The 21368-nt window shown below is 33.4% G+C and overlaps 1 protein-coding gene across 5 annotated transcripts; it reads left to right on the forward strand.

Annotated features, from left to right (window-relative positions):
- The first annotated feature begins 1887 nt into the window (after window positions 1–1887).
- Window positions 1888–12411, forward strand: LOC111410262 (50S ribosomal protein L18-like). 5 transcript variants are annotated; one of them, XM_023040534.1, is made up of 4 exons: window positions 1889–2124; window positions 11194–11456; window positions 11600–11636; window positions 11759–12411. In XM_023040534.1, the coding sequence occupies exon 4, from the start codon at window positions 11761–11763 to the stop codon at window positions 12115–12117; it is 357 nt and encodes a 118-aa protein (XP_022896302.1). In that variant the 5' UTR covers window positions 1889–2124; window positions 11194–11456; window positions 11600–11636; window positions 11759–11760; the 3' UTR covers window positions 12118–12411. The 5 variants fall into 5 exon arrangements, with proteins under 5 accessions (XP_022896298.1, XP_022896297.1, XP_022896302.1 ...); XM_023040530.1 differs by lacking the exon at window positions 11600–11636 and having other exon boundaries at window positions 1888–2124; window positions 11164–11456; XM_023040529.1 differs by lacking the exon at window positions 11600–11636 and having other exon boundaries at window positions 1888–2124.
- The last annotated feature ends 8957 nt before the right edge of the window (window positions 12412–21368 follow it).

Genomic DNA, 21368 nt, shown 5'->3' on the forward strand with positions numbered 1-21368 from the left:
GGCCAAGGTCAATTTGAAGCCTCGGAGGCTAAGTGTCGCCATTAAATATTGCATTAAATGTCAGTCAACCTATGATTGATGGATTGATATCTAGGAGGAGACATAGTATGCTCCTACCTTCAGATGGAGCCACGTGTTTTCTCATCCTACGGTCAATACTCCACTTCCATTGCTATATAAACTTACATACTTAGCCATTTGAAAGTAATGTCATCATCTACTAAAAACATACACTCAGCTCTATTATTCTTAAACACCTTGCTCTTTATATCACTGTCAACTGACTTGATTGTCGAATTGCTTACGACTGAATCTTCATTATCAAAGAAAGCCACAAGTAACTAATGGTGTGGTCTATCGTGCAAAGAGTTATCTATGAGGAGCTGTTATTTATTAGCCGCATCATCCCGATAAAAAATGAGGTCAATAGATTTTTTAAGAAAGGAGCAGTGTTCTGAGTTTTATAAAAGAGAAGATAGCAACAACAAAAAAAAAAAAAAATTGAATAACTCGATCCTTGTGATACTCCATCCTAACAAAACTTCAAAAATAGATATTATTAAAATTTATTTATGAAATAACTAAATAAAAATATATTTTATTCATTAAATATATTAATATCACAATTCTATACAATTTGATCACAAATTATCAAATTAATTGGTAACAAATTATTTCTTGACTACAAATATAATATTTTATAGGTCACAATTTATTATCAATCACAAATTATCAAATTAATTAATTATAATTTATTTTTCGATCACAAATTAATAAATTGTGAGTTAGAATCACATTTTTTAGATTATATTTTTTGGTTAGTCACAAACACCCCCACCCAATGTCTTTGATGTTAGATCTAATAAGTACCATCGCTACCGTGTGTTGCTAGAGATGACACTATCACTCTTAGAGCTTCGAACACTGGTATGATGTCGTCCTCTCAAATCATGCTATGGTGAGATCTCAGATTGTTACGCTCTCAAATTGCTGCGAATAATGGTGGTGTCGCATCAGCTGTGGGCAAGTGGTATGATGGCGTCTTGAATGGCACTGGTATGGTATAAGGGAAGAGAGAAGCGAGGGATTGGCAATATAGAGAGAAAGAAGTGATTGAAAAATAATTAGAATTTGGGAGGTTAGATGGTATAGGGGTGGATATGTATAATAATTTTTATAATATTATTAGTAAAATTTAGAATTTTAATTGTAATTGATTTTTTAAAGAAAAACTTGTAACTCTTATGAATTAAAATTTTGAAAACATTTATTTCATGTACTTTCAACTAAGGTCCCATTTGATTGCAAAGATGGAATTAAATTGAATTGAAAACGAATTCCAAGAAATTGAATTGCCTAGAAATTGATTTCTTGGGAATTGTAAATTATTGTGTTTGATTGGTATAATTTTTCACATGAAAAATGTTGAAATAAAAGTATTTTTTAATGTTTGTTTGGCTTTGTTTTACGTGAAAATTGTCAATTAAAGGGATATAATTTACTGATTTTGGGTATGAAATTTGTTTTCATTGCTAAAAAAAAATCAAGAAAATCATTTATCTTTTGGTGTTTGGCTTTGCTTTACATGGAAATTGTCAGTTAAATGGAAATATTTTTTAACAATAATTCTTAAAATTTATTTTCATTGCCAAAAAAAATAAATTAAAAAAATGCTACAGTAACCGGGAATTGGTGAGAATTGGAATTCAAGGTTTTCATGGAAAATGCTGATGTGGTTAAGAAAAGTAGAATTCATTTTTCATGGAAAATTTCACCTATCAAATACTACAAAAATTAAAAAATAGTGTTGATTTTTCATTTTTCATGAAAAATTGTGTGTTATCAAACACATCCTAAATAAAATTCAAAATAATTTTGTCTGCCATTTTCATAACCCTAAGCTTAACCCTAACCCAGAAACCCAAGCCCAATAACCAATCCTCACGCTCCTCAAACAGTTACACAACACACAGTCACACACTACTCTGATTCCAATTCCAATCTTCAGTCCGTCTACTGGGTCTCCACCGTGCTTGTGTCCTCCATCGGTGGTTCAACTCTCACCCTTTCACCACGTTCCCCACAGAATCTCTTGCTCCCATAGTCTCCTCTCCAGTTTAAAAGGTAAAAAAATGTTAAATGTGTGAGTTCTAAGTTCCTTTTTTTTTAAACAGTGACTGGAGCTATTTCTTCCTTCTTCTTTTTTGTTCCTGCTTCTTTTTTTGGGGTTTTTTTTTTTTTTTTTTTTTTTTTGCAATGAAGTCCGAAGGGTATTTTTATTTCTAGGGTTTGTGTATGTAGAGGATTAGAATTGAAATTTTTGACGTTAAAATGAGTTTAGTTTCAGTTTTGGGGATTGGTGGAGCTATTGCTGTAAAAAGAATTAAAAAAGGTTAACTGGAACAGTGGGCGGGGTATGGGTGATCCCCGTGGGCCCGTCTCTCTTAAGCGGGCTGGGACAGGAAATTTCCACCAGGGACAGGGACGGGGAGTGCTGCCCTGCCGGCGCCCATCCCATGGCCATCCATAAGGGCCTAAATTAAGAGGGCAAGAGCAATTTGGAAACATCAAAACATTTCAATTGGTGTAGATTTGAGATCAGATTCTATCTCGAGTGATAAAATCAAAGCCTTACTAGTCCATGACAAGCGTATGATCGTCAAGGGAGGAATGGTGATCTTTAATTCTTGATGTGAGACAGTAAAGCCCAGTGAAATGGAGTCTTAGTATTTGTATGCGTATTTGCAGTGTTCCTTGTAATTATTGATGCTCTTATCAGAGGAATGTTATAGTGGCATGTAAGAGTTATTATCCCATTAGTTACTGCAAGTGGCCACACAGATTAGATTGTTTTGGGTGCATCTTTTGTTTACTTTAGTGGTGCTTTAAGGCATTTTGGTAGTTCTTAACCTATTTTCGACACTTTATAAGTAATATTCTAATGTGCAACCGAGTTCGTTTAGCAAATCTTAAGCACTGGAGAAGAAGCTATAGGTTGGCTTTTGTTCAACGACTTAAAGTTTGAGTCGAGATTGAACAGAAAAATAAGCCAGTCTTCTTCTATTGTTTGCTATTTTGAGGAAACTGCCTAGATAATTCTTTTAGCTATATTTCGTCAGTTAATTTAGTGATTATGCTAATAATTGCCTTCCTTTCTGGACGATTTTGCTGTTATTTTACTATTTAAAGGCCATCAGTCCTTGTAACCAAGTTTGAATTTCAGAAAACCAAACTCATTTTAGCTGTTGTTTGCCTTGTGACCCAGTACGTAGGCAGAATACCTAAGAAGCACTTACACAGACATCGACACGCGATTTTTTAAAAAGTTTCGACACGATACGTTGTCAATACGTTGATTATCAAATTATTTTTTTAGTTTATTTTAATTTTATAGTCTAAAGTAATAATTTTTTATACTTATTGAATCATATATATAATGATAAATAGAAATCAAACTTGACATTAAATTCATAAATGCTTCTTAATAACATAAGTTCAAAAAGTATAAACGAAATTAATTACATAATTCGTCTTGAATCTCTTCAACATCTTCATCTTCATCCGCAAATACTATCGCCTCTAATTCCGGTTCGTCTAGAGATAAATTAGCAACTTCAAACACACCAACGTCTTCAAATGTATCAAATGCATCTCCACTGATATCCTACATTCAGTCTCTCGTTGTGAGTATTGCGCACTCCTTGTTAAGAGTCGAAGATAGCTATGGACGAAAATCAAATCTTCCCCACGTTTTAAAGTTGGCTTATTTTGTCTAAGAGAGTGCAAAAAGGAATAAGTATTCGAATTTCACTCACAACACGATGAAGAAGATGGTTGCCCCAAAAGTTTCAAGGCGTAACTTTGAAGCATGGGTGTGCAAGCACCATGTATAACCCACCAAGTCTTTGGGTCCAAGCGGTAACAATCATGGATGGATTCAAAATCACCAAAGGCATCTTCCATAGTCGAGAATTTGGCATACTCCTTATTCACCATATTACGCTCTTCATTTGACAAGGACCTCTTAAAGTATTTTATTCTTTCTCTTGAAATCTTGACATCTCTATGTAGAGCAAGTTGAGTGGGATCCTCATTAAGCCATTCCTCGCTATAGTACCTAAACAAGAGAAAAAAATTAAAGAAATGACAATTCATTCAATAACTAACGAAAAATATTAAATATTATGAAAATGTAAATAAATAATAAATATATGAATTAGATTTAAAAATTACCATGGATTTAGAAAATGAGACAAGCAATGAAGTGGAGTGTTATTTTTGTTCCAATGATCTATAAGTATCCGATGAACAACTTTGTAAAATGATGATTCCTCTTCTTGAACTTTTTTCTCATACCTATAAATTATTCCTTTCACTTTCTCATTCATTGTATCTCATATGTTATAAACAAAGTGAAGGCAAGATTTATCCGTATCACAAAATCTAAGCATGTGATAAATGGGAAAAGCAAAGTAAAGAACATAACTTAGTCCCACCAAAGATCATCAAGCACTTTCAATTTTACAAAACTTGCCTTCATCATGTCATCTTCTTGATAAAGTGACCATGTTTCACTAATAACCAAAGCTTGAATACCACGTTGGATAAGCTTAAATCTTTTTAACATGACAATAATAGAAGCAAATCGTGTCTCCACTACGGAAAGCAACTTCAAAGGCACAAATTCATTAAGCATTGCTAGTCTCATGGAATTGTTCACCATAAATTTTTTTTATAATCATTGCATCATTATGAAGATTAGTATTTCAATTGCATTCCTCATAGGTGATCAAATTATTTTCAACATTTTTCGCAGCACAAATGTTCTTCAAAGAAAGATTTAGTGTGTGTACAACACATGGTGTTCAAAAATATGAGGATACTCCAATTCAATTATTTGCTCGACACCTTTGCAATTTGGAGCATTATCGGTTATTACTTGAATCACCTTTTCATGATTAATTTCATTTATAACCTCCATCAAGTTAGCAATAAAATATTTACCTTTCGTTTCATCGGAACAATCAACCGCTTTTAAAAACATTGGTCCACTCTCAGTCACCACCATAAAATTAATTAGTGGCCTTTTTGTGGATTACTCCATCCATCGCTTACTATAGTAACTCCTTTTTCCGCCAATGTGTCAAATTGGTTTTAATAACCTTTCCACATTTTTTCTCTTTTTGAAGAAGAGTAGTTCTTAACTTGTTATAACCGGGAGGCAAATACCCTGAAATTCGACTATTGGAAGCAAGAGTATAAGAACTAATGTAATAAGGATTTCTTGCAAGAGTAAAAGGCAAACCACTTGAATAAAGCATTCGAGAAATTTCGGAATCCAATTGGTCACGTGTTGTCACATTAAAGGCATTTTCTTTTGCACCATTCTTTCTTTTCTTTTCCTCCAAAACATTACAAGCCTTCGAATCCATATTACCCTTCAGCAATGGCACTTTTTTTCCTGCCTTAGTTTGCATTCTCAATTTGGCTTCATCTTCCATTTTTGGCATTTCACATATATCTTTTATAGTTACTTTTCCACAAGCACCAATTTCATAGTCTTGTAATTTTAACAAATGTGCCCTCACTCTTGTGTATGAACTTGTCTTAGTTGCTGTTGTGCATGTGGCTCATATCGAGTGGAACACAGGCCCTGGATCAAATGGGTCGATGCCGGCGCGGAGCGGAGCGACGGCATCGGCTTTGCGCGGGTTTAATTCACTCTCTGGTTGTTAGGGACGCTGAATAGGTTGGGGGTGTGGGGGCAACGCGGGGGCGGTACGGTACAGGGGTATTTTCTGTACGGGCTTAAAAGCCTTTTATGGGCCCAGATTAGGGTTAGTATAAATATGTTGTAACCCTATTTGTATCAACTGAATAAAGAAATCTCCGCTTCGCTCTCTTGGACGTGGGCACACCGTCGAACCACGTAAAACTCTTGTGTTGATTTTCCTTTTCATCTTTTTAATATTGCGCATAAAATCCAACAACTGGTATCAGAGCTAGGTTCAGATGGCGAGTTCTTCGATTGCAAAATTTGATGTGATGAAGTTTGACGGATCTGGGAACTTCGGATTATGGCAACGAAGGGTGAAGGATTTGTTGGTGCAGCAAGGGATGATGAAGGCACTATCTGGGAAAAAACTAGAGGGTACGTCAGATGTCGATTGGGAAGAGCTCGAGGCGCGAGCAGTTGGTACAATTCGGCTTTGTTTGGCGGACGAAATCATGTATCACGTCATGGACGTTGAGTCTCCAGCGGAGGTTTGGGAGAAATTGGAGAGTCGTTATATGTCGAAATCTCTCACAAACAAGTTGCATCTAAAGCAGTGGCTGTACGGGCTGAAGATGTTGGAGGGTGCGGATCTGATTCAACACACCAATGTGTTCAATCAAATCATCAGCGATCTATTGTGACTTGAAATCAAGTTTGATGATGAAGACAAGGCAATGATTTTGTTGTGCTCACTGCCTCCTTCGTACGACCATCTGGTGACCACGTTGACGTGGGGTAAAGAGACTCTCGAATTGGAGGAAGTCACATCAGCCCTGTTAGCCTACAACCAGCGGAAACTGCGTATTGTGGGAGAAGAAAGGACAGGGGTGTTTCTTTTAGAGGGAACACAAGATCAAAATCTAGAAATCAAAATAAGAAAAACGTGAAGTGCTACAGATGCCATCAGATGGGCCACTTTAAGAGAGACTGTCCGAAGAAGAAGCAGAGTGATGAAAGGAAAGGTGATGGGTCCTCAAACTCAGCTAGTGTTGCAGAAGGAGACTCGGATTCTGGAGATGGATACATGTTATCAGTTTCTGCAGGTAATTCTGTAAAATTAAATGACTGTTGGGTACTTGATTCAGCCTGTTCATATCACATGTGTCCTCATCGGGATTGGTTTCATTCATATCGTTCTGGTAATTTTGGATCTGTTCTGATGGGTAATGATGCATCATGTAAGGTCATTGGAATGGGGTCCATAAAATATAAAATGTTCGATGGTGTGATAAGGACCTTGAAAAATGTTAGGCATGTACCTGAGTTGAAAAAGAATCTAATTTCTTTAGGCACTTTAGACACAAATGGTTACTCTTATAAGTCAGAGTGTGGGGCTCTAACAGTGGAGAAAGGGGCTATGATTGTGATGAAGGATCAAAAATTAGTAGGGAATATCTACAAACTACTTGGGGATACAGTTGTAGGTGGAGTTGCTGCAGCAGAATCAGAGTCAGATGACACTCTTCTATGGCTTATGCGACTGGGGCATATAGGAGAACATGGAATGGTTGAGCTTCACAAGAGGAATTTGTTGAAGGGGGTAAAATCATGCAAGCTGAATTTCTGCAAGTTCTGTGTACTTGGAAAGCATTCCAGAGTACAGTTCAAGATAGGAAAGCACAAGACAGGGAATTCTTGATTATGTGCACTCAGATGTTTGGGGACCAGTGAGGGAGTTGTCCAAAGGTGGATCTCATTACTTTATTACTTTCATTGATGACTTTTCTAGAAAAGTTTGGGTATATTTCATGAAGCACAAGTCTAAAGCTTTTGCCAAGTTCAAATTATGAAAAGTAGAAGTAGAGAACCAGATGGGCAGAAAAATTAAGTACCTGAGGACAGATAACGGTATAGAGTATACAGATTCACAGTTTCTGAGATTTTGTGAGGAGCATGGTATTCAGGGCACTATACAGTTCGCAAGACACCGCAACAGAATGGTGTTGCGGAAAGGATGAACAGAACAATTGCGGAAAGGATGATTGAGGCTGAATGCAGGGCTCTCGAAGAGTTTTGGGTAGAGGCAGTGAACATGGCATGTTATGTCATAAACAGATCACCACGAGCAGCACTAGATGGGAAAGTTGCAGAAGAAGTTTGGATAGGTAATGAAGTTGATTATTTTGAATTGAGAGTATTTGGTTGTCCCGCGTATGTGCATGTATCTAGTGATCAGCGATCCAAACTTGATCCGAAATCAAGAAAATGCATTTTTCTGGGTTATGTTAAAGGTGGAAAGGGATACAAGTTTTGGGATCTAGAGGCAAGGAAGATGGTGATAAGTAGGGATGTAGTATTTGATGAAGCATTCATGCTTAAAGCTTCTACAGATAAAGAGAAGCTAGATTCAGACGAGGGCAGAGGTAAGAGACAAGTGGTGCAAGTAGAGCTAGACAATGTAAACACAGAAATTAATTCTCAGGGAGCAGATAGTTTTGGGTCAGAGGTGGAGTAGTATCATAGTGTTGCCTTAGATAGACCACATCGCACGACCAAGCCACCAGCAAAGTATGGATTCGAGGATTCGGTTTCTTATGCACTCATTACCAGCAATAGCGATCCTATAACTTTTCAGGATGCCATTGGTAGTTAGGAGAAAGGTAAATGGATAGAGGCTACGACGGAGGAAATTGAGTCACTGCATAAAAATGATACTTAGGATTTGGTGGAGCTTCCAGAGGGGAAGAAACAGATAGGGTGTAAGTGGGTGTATAGAAAGAAAGAAGCAATGTCAGAAAAGGAAGGAGAAAAATACAAGGCTCGATTAGTTGCAAAGGGATACTCACAAAGGAAGGGAGTAGATTATGATGAAATTTTCTCTCCGGTCATCAGACACACTTCCATCAGGATTGTTTTGACAATGGTGGCTAATTTTGATTTGGAGTTAGAGCAGCTAGATGTGAAGACTGCTTTCCTTCATGGTGATTTGGAGGAACAAATTTTCATGGAGCAGCCAGAAGGGTTTTTGGAACCAGGAACAGAGAATTTTGTGTGTAAACTGAAGAAGTCTTTATACGGGTTTAAGCAGTCTCCACGGCAATGGTACAAGAAGTTCGACTCTCATATGATTCAGATTGGCTACAATCGTTGTGAGTATGATTGTTGCGTTTACTACAAAGTTCTTGAGGATAACTCATATATTTTCTTGATGTTGTATGTGGACGACATGTTAATTGCTGCTAAGAACATGGATGAGATAGACAAATTGAAATTTTTGTTGAGCAGTAAGTTTGATATGAAAGACTTGGGACCGGCTAAGAAAATTCTTGGCATGGAGATCAACAGAGATAGGAAAACCAGAAAATTATGGGTGTCTTAGAAAAATTATTTGAAGAAAGTGTTAGAGAGGTTTAGCATGTTAGATGCAAAATCAGTTGTCACACCACTTGCAAATCACTTCAGATTGTCTAATAATCAGTGCCTAAAGAGTGAAGAAGATGTTGCAGAGATGTCAAAGGTACCTTATGCCAGCGCAGTTGGATGTTTGATGTATGCAATGGTGTGTACAAGACCAGATTTAGCACATGCAGTCAGTGTGGTCAGTAAGTATATGGCTAATCCTGGTAGAGAGCATTGGAGAGCTGTAAAGTGGATTTTCAAGTACTTGAAAGGTACAATGGAGTGCGGGATCATGTTTGAGAGACAACACGGTGATATTTCAGTTCAAGGATATGTAGATGCAGATTATGCAGGGGACTTGGATGATAGAAGGTCCCATACAGGTTATGTTTTCACGCTCACAGGTGGGCCCATATGTTGGAGGTCAATGGTGCAATTACTTGTGACATTATCTACAACTGAAGTAGAGTACATGGCGGCAACTGAGGCAAGGGCTTGTCAGGAAACTTGGGATCAAACAAGATGGAATGAAGTTGTACTGTGATAGTAAGAGCGCTATCTTCCTAGCTAAGAATCAGATTTATCATGCAAGAACCAAGCACATTGACGTGAGATTTTATAAAATAAGAGGGTTATTTCAGGAGAGCTGTTTTTAGAGAAAGTGTATACCTCAGAGAATGCAGCAGACATGATGACAAAGCCAATCACAATAGATAAGTTCAAGTAATACTTGAACTTGATTAACATATCTAGCTGTTAGAGAGGATGTGTCCCAGCCCATTGGTCCTAGATGGTGTGACTTTTTCCCGGTTATGTTTTTTTTCTCCTTAGGGGTGAATATTCGCCAAGGTGGAGATTGTTGTGCATGTGGCTCATATAGAGTGGAACACAGGCCCTAGATCAAATGGGCCGATGCCGGCGCGGAGCGGAGTAGAGCCTCCTGAGAAAAGAAGCTGGTTGAATAAGTGAGAAGCTATGCTCTAGCCTAAATAAAAAAAAAAATTAACATGGTAGAAGTCTGCAGGGTATATTTAACATAACTTTTAATTTTTGTTCTGGAACTTCTGCAATTTGAACTATAGATGGAAGGCTGGTGATAAATTTCTGATTAACTGTATATTAGTAATGACTAATGAGAGATTGGCCTGGTTATCAGTTCTGGTAACTTTATAGAGGAGACTTAGAAGCATGCCTGCGTGCATAGATATCTTAAGAGTGAAGTGATGTTGCTTTTTTTACTACTTGGGCTCTATAAATTGCAACTATTTAGACTCCCAAGTTTCCACCGTTGATGGTGCATCCAGAGTTAATGCAACAGGCCTTGGCTGTTTACCTCATTATGGCACTGGAAACTAATTACCAGCATAATTCAGATCAAAACTCATCATCCTTTATAATTCAACACACGTCTCATTTGCATTCCCGTTGCAAACTACTTTTAGGAGAGCAATTTTATTCATGTCATGTGTTTTAGAGAATGCTTCCAACCACATCCTTCCTGCACCGTGCTAGACTACTGAGCTATTTTTTGCATTTCAAGGGCATTGAAAAATGAAGATTAAACTTGAAAAACAATCCAACTCTGTATTAGAAGTAAATGTTATCCTGTGAAGATACCTATTAGAGCAGATGTGAAAGCTTTTCAATGTATAAAATTCTGAAGGAAATAAAAAATAAAAGTTAAGCGTCCTGTGCTCCATTGTTCTCGTTATCTCTTGCATGTGGCAATTTATATAGTTGGAAGTATTCTAAAACTCGTGCTTGAAATTGTATCAATGACTCGCGAAGCTCTAGAAAGGAACTAGCATTTGCTGTCTGTCTCATAGCCTCGTAGAAATGACGAACAAACGCTTAGTGATTTTAGATCAGGAAGGATGTAGACAATTTTGGTATCCTTACTAGATTTACGTTTGTAAACCCATGAAATATATGTTTACATTTGAAAAGATGTAGACAATTATGGTATCCTTACTGGATTTAGGTTTGTAATCCCATGAAATAAATGTTTACATTTGAAAAGATGTCTAAGATGTGTACTTTACGTGCAGTTGTTTGATCTTAGTTCACAATCTTGTCAGGCATCATGATGCTCTGAAATTGGAGAAGCCAATTTATTGATTTGAAAGATTAATGGCAATATGACCAATAACTCAACGGTCATTTAGCAGGAAAAAGATACTTCAATCCAACAAGATATGAGGGCGTTTTTGGAGGCACTTTCGTTGTTACCATTTTTTTGGAGTCTCCCTAAAAGGATACTATTGAAGAATGTATTGTTTAAGCATTTGCATGTCTATAAAACAATGCAGCATATTCTGAACCCAGTCCTGGATGTATCCAGGTTAATTTTTTCTTAGGAAATTGGTTTACCCGATTTGAATAGTAGTCTGGAAGTGTTTTAAACTGTTAAGCTCCGCATAAATGACTTCATTACAAAAATTTTGTTATTTAGCTTTCTCTGAATGTTTTAGCTGATTTTTGTAGGCTGCTTGCAAAGAATGCAATTCAACACTCAAAACAGGTTTTTGTGTATTTTTTTTTCAATATCACTTATGATGTTATGACTAGAGTTCTCTGATGACATAATTATATGCAATGATGTAATTTGACTTGTTAAATTTCCTTCTGTTTAATGTATGGCAGAGATGGTTATTCCTCTACCAGTGAAGCCTGAAAGATTGACGAAATTTCTCAAACCTTATGTCCTAAAAATGAACTTCACAAATAAGTATGTGAGTGCTCAAGTAATCCACACACCAACTGCGACAGTAGCTTCTTCTGCAAGCACGCAAGAGAAGACTGTGAGATTGAGCATGGAAAAGGCAAAAGAAAATACTCGTGATGTTGCAGCTGCTGCAAAAATTGGCAAGTTACTTGGGGAGCGACTAATGTTTCAGAACATATCTGCTGTTTCAGTTTCATTGAAGAGAGAACAAAAATATCATGGCAAGGTGAAGGCAGTGATTGATTCTTTGAAGGAGGCAGGGGTCAAATTTTTATGAATTATGTCGTTTCTTCGGCTGAGTTTGCATTTTTGCTGCTTCTGGAATGCCGACGTTTTAGCTTTGCAGTTTTTCTTTTTGGTATTTTTTAAGTAACAATGCCCATGCCCATTGTAATGTTTATCTAGGGAAATAAGCTGTACTTAGATTAATGAAATTACAAGGATTTTTATCCACTTAAAGTTTTCTTGGAAACAGTTCATATCTGTAGTTTAGTTTCTGTCCTTAGGAAGCAACTTTATCCAAGAGTTGCATTTCAAGGCATAGAATGAATATTTGGCACGTTGAACTTGATGAAGATGTACATGATAACTTACAAATTTTTTGATGCATATGGTGCGTACTGATATGCATCGTTCACTTGATGCACTCATCTGCACGTGGGCATATGTTGTGTGCATATGTAAAGATTTTTATGTAAAAATTGACTTGTCTATTTTGAGGTGTATTCTTTCAAAAAGATACATTTTTAAACAGTGATTTGATATTATTTTGATTATACATTTGTCAATAAAATAACATTACACGTAAATTAAAATTTTTTTCTCATTTTTAGTCACATATTCTCCATCAATTTGTTATTTCAAACTACATTTTTTTCAAAATAATATGGTTCAAGAGAAAAATTTTAAGTGCTCAAATAGGCTTTTTATATTTAATATTTAATTTTATTACTGTTAAAAAAAATTTATTATTTTTCTCTATCTTTTATTTCGCTACTCTCCAAATTATTATCTTATTTCCGCAATTGAAAATTGAAATATTTTAAATATATTTAATTATAGTGTATTTGATTTTCTAAATTTGAAAAATCAAACTTATTATCTATTTTAAATTATTAATTTAAAGCATTTTTTGAAGCATAATTTGAGGGTTAAATCTTTAAAATAAATAAACAGAGTTTATTGGAGATGTTCTTATTGAAATTGGGTAAAATAGCCCATCTACAATGTTTGTTTGGAAAAATAGCCTTTGACCAAAATATTAAAATTAAAATAAATATTTTAATATTAAAAATATAAACTGTCTAAAATACCCTTAAAGCAAAACAAAACATCAAAATTCAAAGTACTTGTCCATTTCCAAATTAAAATCTCGTCTTGTTCCTATCACATTCAAATTTATCATCTCCTTCATCCTTCTTTTTAGGTATGTTTGCAATATAATAGTGCGTATATAAAATACTAATTCTCTATTTGTGGATGATAATAGGCCCAATTTTCTATTCTTTTACTTCTAAATGTATATTAATATGTGCTTTGTATTTCATTTTATTTTTTCTTTTTGGTTTCCTGCTGTTTTCATAATTTTTGGTTGCAGTAATTACAAATTATTCTAATTTGGATTTATTTTGGGTGTATGAAGTTATTTGGTGTTTGAGGCTTCACATTCGTTTTCTATTTTTTGTTTGGTTTAATTTTTTGATTTCAATTTTAACTCTAATTGGTTTGAAGTTAATTGAAAAGATGGGATTTATTTTTTATTTTTATTTTTTTTAACCATTTAGTGCAATCTAGAACTTTGTTTTGTTCGGCCATTTATTGGCATGAAATTGACTATAATTTCTTATTTTTCCCACAGGGATCAAATGAATTTCATTTTGTTGAAGCATAGGAATTTTTTTTTTTTTTTTTTTTTTTGGGGAGTTGGTTTTTATACCAGAGCTTATAGCTTAGTGTGAAGATTATATTTACTTTGTTTAAACTGCAGTCACTTGTTAATTGCTTCTTAATTTTTCATGGTCCATGATAGGGTGTTACAAAAGAAAGGAACTTGGAATGAGTGAAAATGATTCAAAGAATAACTTAGGAATTATAAGTAGATGTTATTCATTGCAAAGAACAATTCAGACTACCTTTGGTCTTCTCTAGTCCCCAAAACCACATGGTAGTAGTTTTTGAAGCTATATGACATTCTAGATTCTTCAATTTTTGTTGGAGATTCACAATATAATCAATTATGTTTGCCTTTCATCTAGAAATACTACTTTGGAAAGAGTTTGTTCAACAATTTTGATGGGTAGAAAATTGACTGGTTCAGTTATTTTGTGGAGGCTAGATGTAGCTTAAGATTCATCCATGATAAGTTTTCAACTATCAATTTCACATATTGTACAAATTAATATTTGGTTCGTGTTGTATTGTTATCAGGAAGTTTGTTTAATAAATTAAGTTTTAGAGGTATAGTTTTCTTTTCTTGATGTAATTTTGTTTTTGAGAACATGAAGATTGAGACGAGATGTCAATAAATTAAAATGTGCATAGTGGGGACTTGGGAATGACTGTTTCTACCTCAAGGTTTAAAATGAATTTTAAGAAAAGCCTAGCGGATATTCCCTACCTATTTTATGTGTTGTATCTTTGTTTTCAACATTTTGAAATGAAATTTTTTAGTCATTAAACCATGATTCTAAAGGATGGTTTTGATTCAAATGATCGTTAAAATTGCTTGAATCATACAAGCTATGGGGAAATAAATGAAAGTATAAAAATGTTGAAAAATTGATGTCTTTTTCTTGTATGAAAATGGTGAGCAAAGTTTGGCTAATGTGTTCTAGAATAAAAATAGTCAATTTTGACCATTGAGGCTTTACATTGAGAGAATTTAGTGAAACAAGTTGAATTTTAAATATTTTACATTTAGAACCTTGCTCAACAAAAAGTTGTTACTTAGAGGTTGATACATTGACAAGCAATTTAGTATATTTATACTAGTAACGAAGTTGATTCAAACTTTATTAAATTCATCAATATAAGATAGTGAAACTAGTTAAAACAGCACATAGCTGTTTAAAAAGACTTTATGCCACATTGGGTTCTAGAGTATCTGTTTCACTCAAAAACTAGTCGATTATATTTTGGAACATCTTACAAGACTTGTACAAGTTAAACGAGCTAATTTGTTGACTATCTTATCTCACAATTGGAATATAACAAAATTTGAGTTACTTACCTTCGTTCATAGTAAATCATAGTGTAGTTTACTCACAAAACAATAGTGTTGTTCATGTGAACTTTGTATTGATTGTGGTGTCCAAATATAGTGAAAATTGGGATTCGTTAATTTTTATGTAGATATGAGTGAACATAAAGTGAAATAAACATAAAATTAGTTGAAAACGATGCGTAGCCTTTTGAAAAGACAACATGGCAATTTGGGTCACAAATCTCAATTTCACTCCAAAACTAGTCAATTTGGTTCTTGATATCCAAATCTAGTTAAAACTTTCATTCTTACAGTTTCACATGGATACGAGCGAGAATGAAGCAAAATGAACATGAAATTAGTAAAAATGATACACCTACGTTTAAAATGACTACATGCTATTTTGGGTCACATGTTCTCGATTTCACTTCGAAATTAGTAAAAACAATGTTTGGAACATTCTAGATACGTTGTACATGTTGAATGATTGTACGTGCTATTTATTTATACCCTAAAACCTAACCCTGAAAGAACACCTATACATTTAAAATGACAAGATGTCATTTAAGGTCCGAACAAATAGAACTATCAAAATTTTAGGTGACAAGTCGATTTTAGTTCGAAACATGCTATATTTTGTATACCTTAAACTACAATCATACTTGTAAAATGATCACATGTCGTTTTAGGTAGTAGGGTCCAAATTTCACTTATACATGTTGAATGATTACGCGTTCGATATTTTTTATACCCTATACCCTAAATGGCATCCCTACGAGTAAAACAAAAATATGTCGTTTTGAGTCAAATAGTCTCAATTTCACTCAAAAACTAGTAAAACAATGTTTGGAATATCATCCAATACTATAAATGTTGAAAAATTAAATGACAATCACACATTAAAACCATATACCCTAAACCCTAAGCCGAAAACCCTAAACCCTATACCCTAAACGATAACCATACGTTTAAAATGATCAGATGTCATTTTGGATCACGAGACATCGATTTTACTTTGAAACTAGTAAAATAGTGTTTGAGACATCATACATGTCTTGTACGCATTGAATGACTACACATGCTATGTTTTGCATACCATATTTACAACTTACTTTTTTTTTATTGTCAAGTGTAGTGCAGTATAGTTTCTAACTGATTATAGAGTGACTTGCTATAGTTTAAACCAATGTGTCGATAAAATGTAGTTAAAACTTTCATCCCTAAACTTTCAAGTGGTTACGGACGTGAATAAACCAAAATGAACACGAAATGAGTATAAACGTCTCTCATACGTTTAAAATGACCATATGCCTTTTTGAGTCACGAGGTATTGATTTCACTCCGAAACTAGTAAAACAATGTTTGAAGTATCATACATGACTTGTACCACACTTGTTACTTACGTTTTTCTTTATTGTCAAGTGTCATATAGTGTAGTTTCCAACCTGATTATAGATTGACTTGCTATAGTTTGGATCAATGTGTCGACGGTAACGTTGAAATGTAGTTGAAATTTTCATCATTAAACCTTGAAGTGGTTATGGACGTGAATAATACAAAAGAAAGACTTTTACAAGTTAAACGAACTAATTTATTAAGTATTTTAACTCATAATAAAATATAATGAAATTGGAGTTCCTTATCTTCGTTCACAGTAAAGTCTAGTGCAATTTTCTTATGAAACAATATTGTTGGTCACTATCGCGTGAACTTTATATCGATACTCAGGTCCAAATGTAATGAAAACTTCCATTCCCTCATTATCATGTGTGTACGAGTGAAAGTAAAGTGAAGCAGATATCAAATTTGTTGAAACGACACCCAATCATTTAAAATGATAGCGTTTTAGATTATGGGTTCTCGATATTCAAATGTAGAAAAAACTTGCATTTATTGATTTTATATGGATACGAGTGAACATAAAGTGAAATGAATACAAAAATAATTGAAACGACACCTAACCTTTTCGTTGATATCATGCCGTTTTGGGTCTTGGCCTTGATTTCACTCTAAAACGAGTCGATAAGACTTGGAACATTTTAGACGACTTACATAAGTTAAACAAGCCAACTTGTTGAATATCTTATCTCATAATTAGAATATAATGGAATTTACTTACTTTCGTTCATAGTTAAATCTAATGCAGTTTACTCATGCAACAATAGTGTTGGTCATTATCGCGTGAATTTTATGCCGATACTCGCGACAAATATAATGAAAACTTCTATTAGTTCATTTTCATGTGCATACAAGTGAAAATAAAGTGAAGCTGATACGAAATTAGTAGAAATGACACTCAATCATTTAAAACGGTATTATGACATTTTGGATTATAGAGTCTTGATTTCACTCCAAAATGAATTGATCATATTTTGGAACATCATATAAGACTTACACAATTTAAACGAGCTAATTTGTGAAATATTTTATCTCATAATTGGAATTTAAATTATTTAGTCTTTTAAAGACATCACTTTTTTTTTGGATGCCTGCCTTGATATCACTATAAAACTAGTCGATCAAACTTGGAATATCTTAAAAGACGTGTATAAGTTAAACAAGGCAATTTATTGAATATCTTATCTCATAATTAAAATATAATAGAAATTAACTTACTTATATTTATAGTTATATCTAATTCAGTTTATTCACGGAACTATAATATTGATCATTATCCTATGAACTTTATATCGTTACTCAGGCCCAAATGTAATGAAAACTTCCACTTGTCCATTGTCATATGCATATAAGTGAAAATAAAGTGAGGCAGATACAAAATTAGTTGAAACGACACTCAATCATTTAAAATGGCAGCATGTCATTTTGGATTATGGGGTCTTGATTTCACTATAAATTAGTGAAAAATTGTTTAGTTTAATTAAAACGTCATCAAATGGTTTATAATGACAGCATGTTTTGGATCATGGACACTCAATAGCACTCAAAATATAGTTGTAACTTGTTTTAATTAATTTTTATGTGGATACAAAGAAATATAAAGTGATACAAACATGAAATTAGTTAAAACGACATTCAATCGTTTAAAAGGCAGTATGCCATTTTTCTCGTTGGTTTTAAATTGTGTACGAAAAATTAGAATGAAAATGGACATTTAAGTTTGGGAGATTTGGTAAATTTTTGTTTCAGATTGGATATTTTAGATATTTTAACCAAAAAGTATTGACCATAACCTATTTTACCAAATATTTTTGTTGACTAGGCTTTTTAAACAAATCCTCCGTGTTCTTAATGTACTCGTTCATTATTCGAAATGGTAGGTCATTGTTTAAAAACTAGTTACAATAAAATTTCTTTTGGAGACAAAATTAAGATTTGTTTGTTTTCCATTAAAACAAAAAAATTTAATTTTCACTCATTTTTGACCTTACAATCACACAATAAAATATTTTGCATATAAATTCAATTTTTTTTCCTAGTCTGTAATCATATATTCTCCAAAAAATCACTATTCAAAACATCATTTTTTCCAGGGGTGTAAGCGATCCGATTTTTGACAAATTTTCAAATCAAACCGTTTAAACGGGTTTGAGAAAAATCCAAACTTAAATCAAATCATTTTGAAAGGTTTGAAAAAAATTCAAACATAAACCTAACGGCTTGGTCTGATTTTAGACCGTCGATTTCGCCATGTATTTTTTTGCTTGTCTATTTTCATGTCATTAATTCATTAAATTTAATATATATTTATATCTTACTAGTAATAAATCAAAAACAAATTAAATATATCTACTATAAATTTAAATACCAACTAAATCAAAGTGAAATCACAATAAACTAAAACATAATTTTTTTTTTCATTTTTGCTCACCTATTTTAGACTAATGATGATATAATAACTTTACAATACAAGTCTATTAAACTAAATATAAGGTCCAAAAAACATAATGATATCCAACAAGATCCCGTGATCATCATATCTGAAAAAATGATACTAATTAGATAAAGAAAATAACTAATCACAATAATAAAGCAATTGTTTATAATATCTAAATATAATAATTACACAAGTTTACGTTTGTCTGATGTTTCGAAACACATTTAATTTCAAGTTCTTACCTTTGTTTGCTCAAAAAAATTATTGATTTGAAACTTTATTTGTAGCAAATATTATCACCGAAGGTCTAGAATTTCTTTGTCTTCGATTTGGTGTAATGAACTTCAATTCAACTTCGAAAAGCATGAAAAATCTGGAAAAAAAAGTGTGTGGTACCAATGGCTCAAGACTGTATTGGGTGTCGACTGGAGTCCATCTAAATTCTGAAGAGGAAAAGAGCTTTTGATAGATTCTTTTAATCTTGAGATTATTAGATATAAATTAGGATTACACAAATGACAAAACTATTGAATTTTACATATTTGGATGAATTTTCAAAAAATTTCATTTTTTCATTTTTATATATTTTTTCGTCGATCCGATTTGGTTTTAAACCGCAATTAAAATTCTCAAACCTAAATCAAACCATTTTGTTGATCGAGTCCACGTAGCATCAAACCGACGGTTTCTAAAATGCGATTTCGGTTCGATTTTCCAATTTGGCGATTTTTACTTACAACCCTAATTTTTTTCCTCAATAATGGCCATCAAACAGGATCTAAAGTTTTTAAATTATTTGTCATTAAATATTTTTTATCTTTGAATTATTGATTTTGTAAACTCATTTATTAGTGATAATTGCTATATTTTAATTTTTATAATTTTTTCATATCATAATAAAATATTATATTAATACCATTTCTACTACAAACTATTTATTAGTTATCGACGAAAATTTTATGTTTATTAGATTTTCAATTCATATTAATTAAAAATAATATTTCTACATGAGTCTATAAATAATTATTTTGTACTAAAAAATGAGTAAAATGTTGGACTGAATTTTTTTTTTAAATATTTTTAGGAAACAATAAATGATTCATGAGTTAAATATTAGTTTGTTGCACAAAGATGACAAAAAGTGTTGGTGATTCCAATGATGAGCCTACTATTCTTGTTAACAATAGGTTTAGGATCTAATTTCTTGACTCAAAAAATGAAGTAGAAACTCTGAAATCTGATCAATCAACGATAAAAAATTGTTGATTGATCTAGACTTTGACCGAGTCAGCTGCACACAGATCACATGATCCTGTCTAACGTGATGAAGGCCCGAGTTGTCGACTTTTCAATCCGAGTGATCTGACCAGGTTTAATAACTATGATTATTTCTTTAATATAAAAATTCAATATAAATCGAGTTGCGAGAATGATCGCCAGTTGTCATCCCTCACAACTCATGGCTCCGCCACTTCCTCATCGGAGATAGAGAGAGAAACACATGAGCACAAACAACATGATTAGCATATATAAAATTAGAATTACAAAGGGGTAAACGACACTACGTCACATTTGTTTCTGCAATACATTAGGAGAACCTGGGCTAGTGTGATCCTTATTGTCATATTTTACTCCAACAACTAGGGTCCTCGAACAATGTAATTTTTACAAAACCACATGAATCAAATATTTTAAAGAATGTCGTAAATCAATCATCTATGATCATATTCAGGAAGGGAGATGCTGCATAAATAGGGCCACATGGCCCTGTTTGAGAAGAGTTATTCATTTAGGAATTCCAATCTTCCAATAGTAAAAAATGGCTCGTTCCTTACAATTTAATTTTGAGTAATGTTATTTCCACCACTTAATCTATTGATATATCCAATTCGGTCCAAGTCCATAAGCAATAAATTTCAACTAGAAGTTCATTTAACTTATGTTCTAAAATTATGAAATAATTATTGATAACTATTTAATTTTACTAGGATACTCAGACAAGTCTTAATTACTTTAGAATATAATATTCCCATTGAAAACATATATAAGGGTCATCGTTATATTATAATACACATTTGAATTTTGACACTATTACTTTTCTTATATGATTCTTTATCTCTCTCTTAGTTTTATCATGTCATCAACACGATCGCTTCAATTCAATTATTATTTCTTTAAAAAAATATATCTACATTGGATGAAGCTACTTGTTGATCCCAAAAATCTATTTTCTTTGTTCAATTTCTTGATAAAAAGACAAATATTCGATTTGTCTGTTTGTATGTCTTGCTTTTGGTATAAAAAAAAGGGACATTTATAGAAATAAGTTACAAAACGAATACAATTACAGATTTTTCTACTCAAAGTCGGCGCCCCCTCCAACACAGAGGGCGTCAAATTGGTGCCCTGTCACAATAGCACCGCTCTACAATTACAGTATCAAAGGTCATCATGCATTATATGATTAGAAAGGATAATTGCAACAAAGGTT

Source organism: Olea europaea, chromosome 15 (genome assembly GCF_002742605.1).
Source record: "Olea europaea var. sylvestris chromosome 15, O_europaea_v1, whole genome shotgun sequence".
Classification (NCBI taxonomy): domain Eukaryota; kingdom Viridiplantae; phylum Streptophyta; class Magnoliopsida; order Lamiales; family Oleaceae; genus Olea; species Olea europaea.